The sequence below is a fragment of the Octopus bimaculoides genome, chromosome 20 (genome assembly GCF_001194135.2).
Source record: "Octopus bimaculoides isolate UCB-OBI-ISO-001 chromosome 20, ASM119413v2, whole genome shotgun sequence".
Classification (NCBI taxonomy): domain Eukaryota; kingdom Metazoa; phylum Mollusca; class Cephalopoda; order Octopoda; family Octopodidae; genus Octopus; species Octopus bimaculoides.
The window spans coordinates 6,979,954-6,992,138 of NC_069000.1; the positions used below are offsets into that span (position 1 = coordinate 6,979,954).

The following is a 12,185-nucleotide window of genomic DNA, read 5'->3' on the forward strand; positions in this document are numbered from 1 at the left end:
ACACACACACACACACACACACACACACACACACACACACACACACACACACATATAGTAATAATAGTCTTTGGTTTAATGCATCGCTACACGCATTTCCACAAATCACACGTCTAAGATCACAGTCCATATTCCTGGCATGGTTACAGTGCAGTTTGTAGTATCCATGGTCTTCGGGCTGATTATCTTCATGGATTCATTTCTTCAGACGATATAACATTAATGGACGTACAACAGTGGGATGCTTATCCCTTTTGACTAGTGCAAAGGTTGATTGAGTTATATGTATATGTATATATATATATATATATATATATCTCACAATGATTGAGCCAGTCAGGCAGCACAGGCATAAAACCACTTTACTCAATGCTGCTCCTCCCCTCATTTGAAAGGTCTTGTCTTGTGAGTTACTTGCTGACCTCATTAATACAGATGCCATGTAAAGGGCAAAGTGCCTACAACACTGTAAAGTGGTTGGCATTAGGAAGGGCATCCAGCCATAGAAACCATGCCAAAGCAGGCATAGGAGGCACAGCCTGCTTTTCCAGCCCCTGTTGTTCTATCATGGAAAAATGGATGCTAACTAATAATAATGATGATGATGATGGGCAAATGTCTTCTACTTTTGATTTGGGCCAACCAATGCTTTGTGAGTGAAATTGTGTGTGTGTAATATCAAAATTCATAATTATTGAGAGTAATCTTGAGTAGTATATGAGTGTGAAAAATTGTTACTTAATGATGGCGTGCAGTGTAGAAACGTGATGCATTAATAAGGGCTCTGAATTTCCATCTACATGCTGTTATTGTTGTATATATATATATATACACATATATATATATATATATATATATATTCTGTTTGTTACTTTGCTGAAAAAAATGAGTTAGCATGAAAAGGTAGCAGGATAAAGTAAGTCTATTTCAATAGTGGAAGAGTTCTGCGAGAGAGAGGGGGGGGAGAATAAAGGATGGAATTGATTGGTAGGCAAAAGACTAGGAGTTGGAGCATTTTTAAGGAGGAAAAGAAAAATATTAATATGTATATATATATATATCAAGAGAGAGAGAGAGAGAGATGGATTGTGAAGAGAGACATGCATTATAAGTGAGAGGTAAACATTAGAGAGAGGTTGGGGAGCAAGTTGGGATGGTGAAAGTGAGAAGTGGATTTAAACAAGAGTGAGAGAGAGAGAGAAGGAAGAATAAGGATACATAACAAAGTTTGTGACGTCACTGTCTTCTCGTTATCTCACTCCCCACCTCCTATATTTTTTTTAAAGTGTATCCTAGTAAATAGTGTCCTGATCAACGGATACTCACTCAAGATAGACATCTTTTTCATTTTGTTTTTAGTCATTAGTCAGCAACCATACTGGAGCAATGCTTTAAAGAATGTTTAGTTGAACAAGTCAACCAGTTTTTTGTCCCCCCCCCCCCAATCTGGTACTTATTCTATTAGGGATTTTTGCCAAGCCACTGTTATAACGATGTAAATAAACCAACACCAATTGTCAAGGGGTGGTGGTGAGAGGAATCAGATACAAAGACCAACAAACACACACACACACACATTGAGTTGGCAAGAAAGTAATTTCGGTTTTTTAGTGTGGAATAAAATTATTTTCTTGCCAACCCAATATATACATGAGTGGAATAGGTAGAATATTGGCTACAATAATTTCATGATTCGCTGATGTTCATTGTGTAAGTCATTATGTAACAAACACTCCTCAGGATAGCTAGTCTGCTGGTCAAGTTTATATTGTCGCAGGAAGTAAACAAGTAGTCTACAAGCTAGCCAGAAAGCCACCGGACAATGGCCAATCAAGCAGAATAGAAAGGAATATATGCATTGTGTGTGTGTTTATCTATATGTATGTATGTATACACACACACACACACACATCAGGCTTCTTTCAGTTTTCGTCTTCCAAATTCACTCACAAAGCTTCGGTTGGCTTGAGGCTAAACATAACACTTACCCTAAGTGCCATGCAGTAGGACTGAACCTGGAGCCCTGTGGTTTGGAAACAAACTTCTTACCACACAGCCAGGTTCACATCTACAATGTATATCGATTTTCTGAAAATGTCTTCTGTGATTGTGTATACAAACCTGAAGGTTGTTGATGATGGTGATTTAATAATATCAACTCTTTCTGCTATAGGCACAAGGTCTGAAATTTGAAGGGCAGGGCCAAGTCAGTTATATCAATCCCAGTATTTGACTGGTACTTTAGTCCATCAAGCCTGAAAGGAAGAAAGGCAAAGTTGACCTCAGCTGGATTTGAACTCAGGATATAAGGATCCGGAAGAAATGCATTTTGTCCAGTATGCTAATGAGTCCACCCTAGTAATAAATAGTGGAAGAATTGAGATTTCCGCTGTTGTTTTTTATTCCAAGTTTTATATTACCATTTATTCAAAACAATTGAGGTCTTTGTTTTTTAATGTCTAGGTTGATATGCACAGTAGATGTGGCTAAAGTGAGGTCTATAAATTATTAAACATTTAACATTTAAATATAAATCTGATAGAAAGATTAATATATAAGGATGATTTAGTAAAAGTGGTGAACATGCAAAGATATTGAGTAGGTCATTTTTCAAGAGCTAAAACTATGTTGATTTTCTAATACTGTAAAATGACTCTGGTTAAGTCGATCAACAAGATGTGGAATGAGAAGTTGACCCTTTACCATTTAAACCAGCTGTATTCTACGAAAATATTCTACCTGTTTCATGTTCAAACCAGCCATATCTAGCCTCTCAAAACTATGAGATAGTACATGACCCTTTCGAAACAATGTGAATAAATAAGCATTAGACAGAGTAATCTGAATGCTAGAAGGTTAAAGGGACGTAAGTCTATTGTTTCTGCTATTTGATCAGCATTTCAAAAGGAAAAATGATCTTACTGTAACATAGTTCTACTCTGTGTGTGTGTGTGTGTGTGTGGAACACTTGATCAGTGAGACAGTTTGCCAGGTTTTTTAAACATTATTATATTTATCATCCAATCAAAATCTAGCTTCCGTTTTCTATTCCTTCTCCTCATTTCTGACTACTTATGCTATACTTGACACCCATTTAGCTCAGCCCACAGTCCCAACTTTTTTTCTTAACAATTAAGTTTGGGCTGCCTAAGAAAGAAGCTTAACTTTGCTAGAAATAACAGGGAAAAATGGGGGAGCACATATTGTGTTATGTCATAGTTGAACTACACTAAGAATTTAGATGGGATTGTTAAAAGTATAACATATCTGATAAAAAAAGATCCTGCCTGATCAGGACTGACCTGGGGCTAAATAAAAAAAACAATAGTTATGTTGCTTAAATTGGACTTTTAACAATATTCATTGTCTTGACATCATGTCTGTGAGAGTCTTTGAAATTAGAGGACATTATTGCTGTAGAAGACAATCTCTTTTAAATCTCACTGCTACCAATACTACCCCTACTCCCACCCTTTCCTCTAAACCATTTCTGAACTTGTGTTGTAGGTGTAGGTGTAGAGATGGCTTTGTGGTTAGAAAGCTTGCATCCTAACAATGTGGGTTCACTCAACAGCACGGTCCTGGGCTGATCAAAGCCTTGTGAGTGGATTTGGTAGGATGGAAACTGAAAGAAGCCTGTCATATGTACATGTGCATGTACAAAATATAAACAATAATAAACTGTAGAATTTTTATTTTTCAAATTGAAACAAAAGCTAGCAGTAAGATGGAAAATAACCTTTATTTTGATATACTGTCACTTTATTTATATTTGAAAAGTTTTCTCCTACTTACTCCTACTTTGAAGGTTTTTGATCAGATCTTCACTATGACATCACAAACACTTCAAAATTATATTTCCGATCATATAAACCACTTCAAGTATTATTTTAGCAAGTCTAAAGTGATTTCTTTTGTGCTGTAAACCATTTACCATATCTAAACGCTGAGCCTTAGTAATGACATATGGATTATGTGAATGACTTATTTTTTGTAAAAAAAAAATATCTAAAGCATTTGTTCAATAGAAAACCTAACTTTTTATTTGCAGAGAGGTCTCTTTGATGGCTAAACTGAATTCCCATACTAACTTCCAAATAAGAGACTTTCAAATAGACATCTTAATGAGTTAGGTTAATGTGAACCACTTAAAAACAAACTGTGTTAGTCTGTGGTACTATCAGTGTGAAGTGGGGGCTAATTATTCTGTTCCTCCTGCTTCCGTTTTAGTCTCTTCTTCTTGGTATTTTGCTTAATTGTAACTGCCCCCTTTTTTTATAAGCACTGTTAAGGGAGTATATTGAACTTTGGGTGAAAATGGAAAGAAATCACTTGCTTTATTGAGTTACCTTCAAAATGGACTGCTAAAGATCTCCACAGTACATGGAGATAGACCAGTAGTTGTTAACAAGGAAATAGCATTGTGCAAGACTGGTTTACTAAGGTTCATGAAACATGTGTAAACTAAACAATAAATGCAGTTAACTAACTCCAGTCTTTGATCTTTTATCTTATAAGTGTGTGTGTGTATAGTTTTACATTCATTTTTCTTAGCTTCGTATAGAATAGCTAGATCACTCATTGGTGTATTTGGGTCTCTCTTCACTTCTTTGCTGTTGCTAACTATTTATCCGCGAGGCAGATTGAGTCAAACACAGTGATCTACTCCTGTTATTTTACTTTTTTCAATAACATTATTTTTTGTATTTTTCAGCTGGTTTTCATTGTTCTTTATTTTATTTTATTTTTTTATTTTATTTTATTATTTTATTTTTTTTTCCAGAGTTCTTGGTATACACATTGCTGCAAACATGTTTTCCCGATTCAGGAAGCCGTCTGTCATTGAGCCTGAAAAACCAATGGCAATTTCATCTCCTTATAATGTGAAACAAAATTTCCACGTTGGGTTTGATAATGAAACCAAACTGTTTGTCGGGATGCCACCAACATGGCAGGCTCTCCTCAGTAAATCTGATATCACGTAAGTTTTTCTTCCTCTTTAACATCTCCATTACATTCTTCCTGGTTATGTATCACCTTCCTTTCTTTTCTGACTGGGCTATCCATGTATCTACATGTGCTTTAATCTAATTAAAACACAAATCATTATTGTCATGAAATTCCAGATTGATCTTGATCCAGCAGAGACATTCTAGCTGTGACCATCCCCTCTTGTATTCAAATGCAGTGTATCTACAACTACTTTGTCTACTATATCCTTCCTTCTTTTTATTATATTAATGTTATTTGTAAAAGATTTGGCTGTTGTTTTTAGTGAATCAAATGACCACATAGAGAGGGTCTCTCTGCAGCTCAGAAGTGAGTCATTGAATCAAATAGACATGGAAACATTTGTAATATTGATTTTTGGTAATGTCACTTTAGTTTGATACAAATTTCTGTGGCAATTTATTTGGGTGGAAACCAAATGAATTAATTTGCTTTTTTTTTTTTTTTTTTTTTTTTTTTTTTTTTTCTTCAGGACCAAAGAACAGGAAGAAAATCCAGATGCTGTAATAACAGCACTAAAAACGTTCCAGAAATCTATTAAGCGGAAACCATCAGATATAAAGATTATGGTAGTGGCGTCAAACATCAGACAGTCAGATGATGAGATTGATAATATTTCACCGGATGAATGTAATAAAGAGGTAAATATAGAAACCAGTGTTTCTCAACCTGGGTTCCCCAAAAGGTTTCTAGGGGTTCCACAAGAAAGAGTGAGATAAGCTAATGTTAAGTTCATGATCATAATATTACTATACATGTACAACATATTATTGTTTAGTGTAATATTGTAATATAGACCTCATCCTAGCTAACCTATGTTATCAAAAAATATAACAACCATATATATATGTATATATATATATATATACACACACAGGGTTTCCACAAAGTCTGGGTACATGGAGTAAATAAAATAACATAAATGATTAAATATAAAAAATAATAATTTCTTAAAGTATGTGTTAATCCCCATGTACTCAGACTTTGTGGACACCTATATATATATATATATATATATATATATATATATACCATGTGAACTACGATGAAAAAAATGAGAAAGATATGGTATATAATTTTTTTTGTGCGGGGTTTCCTTGAGACATGTAATTTATTTTAAGGGTTACACAAGGGTAAAAAGGTTTAGAAACACTGATATAAACTTTCTTTCACACACACACACACACACACACATCTTTGTTGCCTTCCTCATGACATTATCATTTACTTGTGTCAGTCATTGGACTGTTAAACCCAACACTATTATTTGACCATATTTGCTTGCGGAATTTTGTGTTTAATGATTATTCTGGTATAGCTTTCATTGTACCATTTTTGATTCCAGGACACAGACACACAAAAGGGTAATGATTGTTTTGATGGTGTCGTTGAAGAAAGGGTCAAAGATAACAGTGAGGAAGATGTCATAACTCGACGGAAGAAAGAGGATCGCACAAAGACCATGTCTGATGAAGAAGTTCGGAAAGCACTTGGTAAATAATCTTTAAAGGACGTTGTATCAACAATCCCCCACTTCTCTTTTTCTGTGTGTGTTATCATCATTTTAATGTCCACTTTTCTATCCTTGCATGGGTCTGATGGAATTTGTTGAGACAGATTTTCAACAACCAGATTCCATTCCTGTTGCCAACCCTCACCTCCTGTTTCAATGCACAGAAGACTGCAGACATCATTTGTGACAGTGATGTTTATTTTACAGTCATGAGATGTCAAGACAAGGATACACAAAAACTCAGGCACACGTGCACACACGACAGGTTTCACTTTCCATCTACCAAATCCACCTACAATGCTGTGGTCAGCCTGGAGCTACAGTAGAAGTCACTTTCACATGGTGCCACACAGTGGGACTGAACTTGAAACTACTTGATTGGGAAACAAGCTTCTCAGTTGCATAGTCATGCTTGTGTGTGTGTGTTTATGTTCCACTGTAAACATGATAACTTGTTTATAGAATTAACACTAAGCCTTACTGAAATATTTGTTTTTCTTCCTGTTCAGAATGTTTAATAACATATATAAATAAAATAATAATAAAGGTAAAAAGTAAAATAGTAATAATAATAATAATGAGATTATAATATACAGAGCCCAGGTGCATGACAAATTTTTATAATTATTTGAATATTTTCATTGCAGAAGCTTTAGTGAACTCGGATAATCCTGAGGAAAAATATACTCTTGGAGCTGACTTGGGTGCCGGGTATGGAGACATCGATTTTCTTTATTACTTACAGTTGTTGTTGTTGTTGTTGCTGCTCCCAAGCCAATCCTGACTGTATAAGATCAATAGCATGTAGGCAATAGATTTATGGATTAAGTAAGTAACCATGTATCTTCTCTACAGCAAGACACCTGTTCCTGATCTGGACATAAAGCCACCTTCCTCAAGCTCACTCCCCACTCCCTCAGTTAAGGGTGTCTTGTCTTGTGAATTACTTGGTGACCTTACTGCTGTTGATACCATGTAAAAGCATGGAAGACGGACATTAAACAATGATGACGATGATGAATCAACATAATTTACAGAGTGACTCAAGTGCCAAGAGATTTATGCATTATAATGTAAGCTTCTGTCAAATCCACTTACAAGGCTTTGGTTGTCCTGGGGCTATTGTAGAAGATACTTGCCCAAGGTGCCATGCAGTGGGACTGAACCTGGAACCATGTGGTTGAAAAGCAAGCTTCTTAACCTTTCAGCCACACTTGCACTTTTCTTATGCATGACTGGCAAATATTATTAGGAGTATGAGAACAAGTTAAAATATCAGGAAACATTTGATAAAGCACACCTTACATGCCATTCGTTTTTTGGTGTTTATCAGTGATAGTGTAGTAAAACTGATAAGACTTTAGATAATATCTTTTGTTGGGTTTGGTTTTGACTACATTATAAAAAATTTACCTGGGACACCTTTGTTTTATCAACTCCACGACAGAAAATTCCAAAGCACTCTCATTTGGCATAACATAAATAGCAGTTAAATGCATCTTAAATCACACCTTACAGTCTTAAAAATTAAGGGAGACATTGAATGATGCTGACTTTGGCCATCCTGAGTGAGCTGACAGAATCATTAGCATTCCAAAAAAAATGCTTAGCATTTTTTACTGGTTCTTTATGTTCTGAGTTAGAATCCCATCGGGTCAATTTTGCCTGTCATTTTCTTTCTAGGTTTACAAAATAAGTACCAGTCATGTACTGGGTTTGATGTAATCAACCATCCCTCTCCTATTAAAAGTTGCTGGCCTTGTGCCATAATTTGAAACAAATATAGTTGTTGTTTTTCACTTATTTCTCTCTCTTTCTCTTTGTTCATTAGGGCATCTGGAGCGGTTTCTAAGGCAACTGATAAAAGTACGGGCAACGTAGTTGCTATAAAGAAGATGAATTTACATAATCAGCCGAAGAAGGAATTAATTATTACCGAAATTGAAGTTCTAAAAGAAGTCAGTCACCCAAATCTTGTAAACTTTCTGGATTGTTATCTTGTCGGAGAAAACCTGTGGGTTGTCATGGAATATCTGGACGGTGGAGCCCTCACCGATGTCGTAATGGAAACCGTTATGAACGAAGGTCAAATTGCTGCTGTGTGTCGGGAAACTCTACGAGGGCTTGATTATCTTCATCAACGAAATATTATTCACAGAGACATTAAAAGCGACAATGTCTTGCTCGGTTTGGACGGCCAAGTAAAACTCACTGATTTCGGGTTTTGTGCTCAATTAGCTGAAAATAATAGCCAACGACACACTATGGTCGGTACCCCTTATTGGATGGCACCAGAAGTCGTTTCTCGGTAACTCTTTCTTTACATTTTATTTCATCTCACTCTCTCTCTCTTTCTCCACATTCTTTCTACCTGTTTCTCTATCCCTCCTTTCTATTCCATTTTCTCTTCCATATCTCCCCTTTCTCTTTTATGCCTGTCTCTCTCCTCTTTATCTCTCCTTTCTCCCCTCTCTCTCTCCCTCTCCCCTTTCTCTTTTCTCTCTCCTATCTCACTATATCTCTCCATTTCTCCCTCTCTTATTTCTTCTTTATCCCTGCATGGATATCCACAATCTACTGAGCTGCTGTTTGCCTCCACTTTCTGTACTAGTGGCACTGGTTTTCTTCACTGTAGTTTAGCTGTGATCTAGTTGCTTAACTTCAGTGATCAGATGAGAACTGGAGCATTCCACATTAGATTCAAACTCTTGGATGGAAAAAGTGGAAGCTTCTAAAATGGATAGAAAAATTCAAAGGACTGCTTTGGCCCAATAGTAGAAGCCATACCATATTTACAGATGTGCATTCAAGTCCATGAGCAGCCTTCAACTTTTTTAAACCATGTCATCAACAATGTGTGTGTGTGTGTGTGTGTATATATATATATATATATATATATATATAAATTATACTATTTTATATAGAGATTATTAACATTAACAATACTCAGAAACAGGTTAGAATCGAAGTGCTCAAATTGAGCTAAGTTGAATGGGTGTGGTCTCTGCTGGCGAAACGGATGTTTCCCAAGTTCACTAGTTTCGGTGGATGGGAAACCTGGTTGAATCGAAGATCGAAGTTGGGTACATGGTATACGGAGTGTTGCAAGGCACTCCTGCTATTCCGTCGCTTGGGCAATGCCTGCGGTGGGGGTTCCGCCGCATTCTTCTATAGAGGGCTTGTTTTCCATCTCTCACCTGTAATGTTACCTTTGATCTGTTAAATATTTGTTGCATGCACACACACATACATCACCCACACATCTCTCTCTCCCATACTCGCACACATATGTATATTCAATTCATTTATTGTTATTTGTAATTGTTTTAGGAAACCATACGGAAACAAAGTGGATATCTGGAGTCTTGGAATCATGATTATTGAAATGTTGGAGGGAGAACCCCCTTACCTCTCAGAAAGGCCTCTCAAAGCAATCTTCATGATTGCTAAATATGGTAAACCTGAAATCAAAAAGGAGGATTCTTTGTCCCCAGTTTTAAAAGACTTTATTTACAAATGTCTTGAAGTTGAAGTAGAAACCCGAGCATCCGCACAGGATCTTCTCCGTCATAAATTTCTCTCAAATTGTAAGCCTCTATCCTCACTCAAACCACTCATTCTCGCTGCACGTGAAGTTCGAGGTCTAGCATCAAAATAACTGAAAAATTTCATAATTTTTTCATTTTTTTATTTACTATTTTTTTTTCTATTTTCTACAAAAAATTTTTGACGTAATGGTTTAACTTTCATTTTTCACTGTCTTTATGTATTTTTCTCTCCTTGTTCTCAATATTTTCTTTTAAAATATTGACTCGGTGAGTCAGTACATGCGCTCAAAGAGTTTACTTATCTTGTCATTTACTAATTGTAGTGGTTCTCCTTTAATTGTCATTAATTGTTTCATAACTACCACACACATACACACACCACTACCACCACCACCATTATCAATTTATTACTTTCACAATGATTGGCTAAAAATGCAATACATTAGTTCAGTAATGGTATTGTTTTCAACTTTTAATTTCTTAACCTACTCCAGTTAAATATTCTTACATCTAACCAAAATTTTGGGGTTTTTCATTTTCTCTGACATTATTTACACCAGAGTTCATCAATTTTCCTTTCAGGAAACAAAAGGTTTTGTTTTAAACACCTCTGCTCCTCTTTCTCTCATAATAATGTTATTGGATTGGTAGACATGACAGACACAAAGACTAAATTATCTTAACTCTTTGCCTGTCCAAAGCATTTTCATAAGTTTGTTCTTAACGTTCATGCTTATTTTTATGCTTTTAGTTTGCCCTTCTCTCATACATTTTGAGTAATATCTGATGGTTGAAAAAAAAGGACAATTGAGAATGTTGATATTTACATGTACATCATCATTTTAACATCCACTTTGTAATGATGTAAGATAATACTTACCAGTTGGTAATGATGTAAGATGTTAATTTTATTTTTTTTCCAATAATTAAAATTGTCTTTAATAATGATTGTTCTGTTGTTGTTTGATATTTACATGTACATCATCATTTTATCATCCACTTTTCCGTGCTTGCATGAGTTGGATGAAATTTGTTGAAGCAGACTTTCCATAGCCAGATGCTCTTCCAGATACCAACCCTCATTTGATTCCAAGTAAGATAATATTTCTCCATGACCAGACATGTTTTCATGGAAGATTGGAAACAGATGACACTCACTTGTAACTGTGATGCAATGTCAAGGCAAGGAAACAGTAATACACACACACACACACACACACACAGAGGCTTTGGTTGGCCCAAATCCACAGTAGAAAACACCTGCTTAAAGTGCTATGCAGTGGGACTGAACCCAAAACCATGTAGTTGGGAAGCAAACTTCTTACCACACAGTCATTATATTTTAATCTATTTGATCAGCTTTCCTCATCAGAAGTCTTACTTCTGACCTCATATTAGTACTAGACTGGATTTGAACTAGGATCCTTTATTTCAAAACTAAGAGTAGAATCACTGACACGCGAGGTCATCTCATTAATAGCAAGTCATCTTGGACATTCAGATATTTATAATTTATGTATCTAATTGATAATATAAACCATTTTCTGGATGGTAACAACTGAAGATAAAAGGTTTTAGATAAGTATATGAAACTAGTTTTTATTTTATCAAGATAAATGACAGTCACAAACGCCACCACGGGCACGATTTGTTTTCTTGTTTATGGGAACTAATTATGGTTAGTCATTGTCTTGTTGACTAATTCCATTACAAATATATTCTTGAAAAATGTTTGAATCTCACACAATATCATTTCTTTATTATCATTCAAAACCTCAGATCTGCAGAACATTATTGGGTGTGTGCATGCATACACAAACATTCTAGAATATTAAATTATTCTGGAGCTCCAACGTCCAGCAACTGACTTTGTTAGCACACACACAATTACTAACCATCATGCCTTTTTGAGCTCCATGTATCTAACACATGTGGGTATGCCTACAAAGTCAGAAAACAGCACAGCTCCCATGACTTTTGGAAACATTTTTTTCACACTCAGAGTTGCTGAAGCATGGAACAAACTGCCTGCATCAGTTGTTAGCTGCTGTGACGTTGCATCCTTTAAAACCTCCATGCTTCATGAAATTTGCTAACACTACACCTGATACCTT

The 12,185-nt window shown here is 35.7% G+C and overlaps 1 protein-coding gene across 5 annotated transcripts in view; it reads left to right on the plus strand.

Annotated features, from left to right (window-relative positions):
- Window positions 1-11,019, plus strand: part of LOC106869191 (serine/threonine-protein kinase PAK 2) — a 45,395-nt gene extending 34,376 nt beyond the window's left edge. For all 5 annotated transcript variants that reach the window (XM_014914823.2, XM_052975262.1, XM_052975261.1 and 2 more), the window contains 6 exons: window positions 4,784-4,981; window positions 5,483-5,651; window positions 6,356-6,503; window positions 7,171-7,234; window positions 8,355-8,831; window positions 9,854-11,019. In XM_014914823.2, coding sequence (XP_014770309.1) covers window positions 4,784-4,981; window positions 5,483-5,651; window positions 6,356-6,503; window positions 7,171-7,234; window positions 8,355-8,831; window positions 9,854-10,181 — 1,384 coding nt within the window. In that variant the 3' untranslated portion in view covers window positions 10,182-11,019. The remainder of the gene's footprint in view (window positions 1-4,783; window positions 4,982-5,482; window positions 5,652-6,355; window positions 6,504-7,170; window positions 7,235-8,354; window positions 8,832-9,853) is intronic.
- Window positions 11,020-12,185: the final 1,166 nt, after the last annotated feature.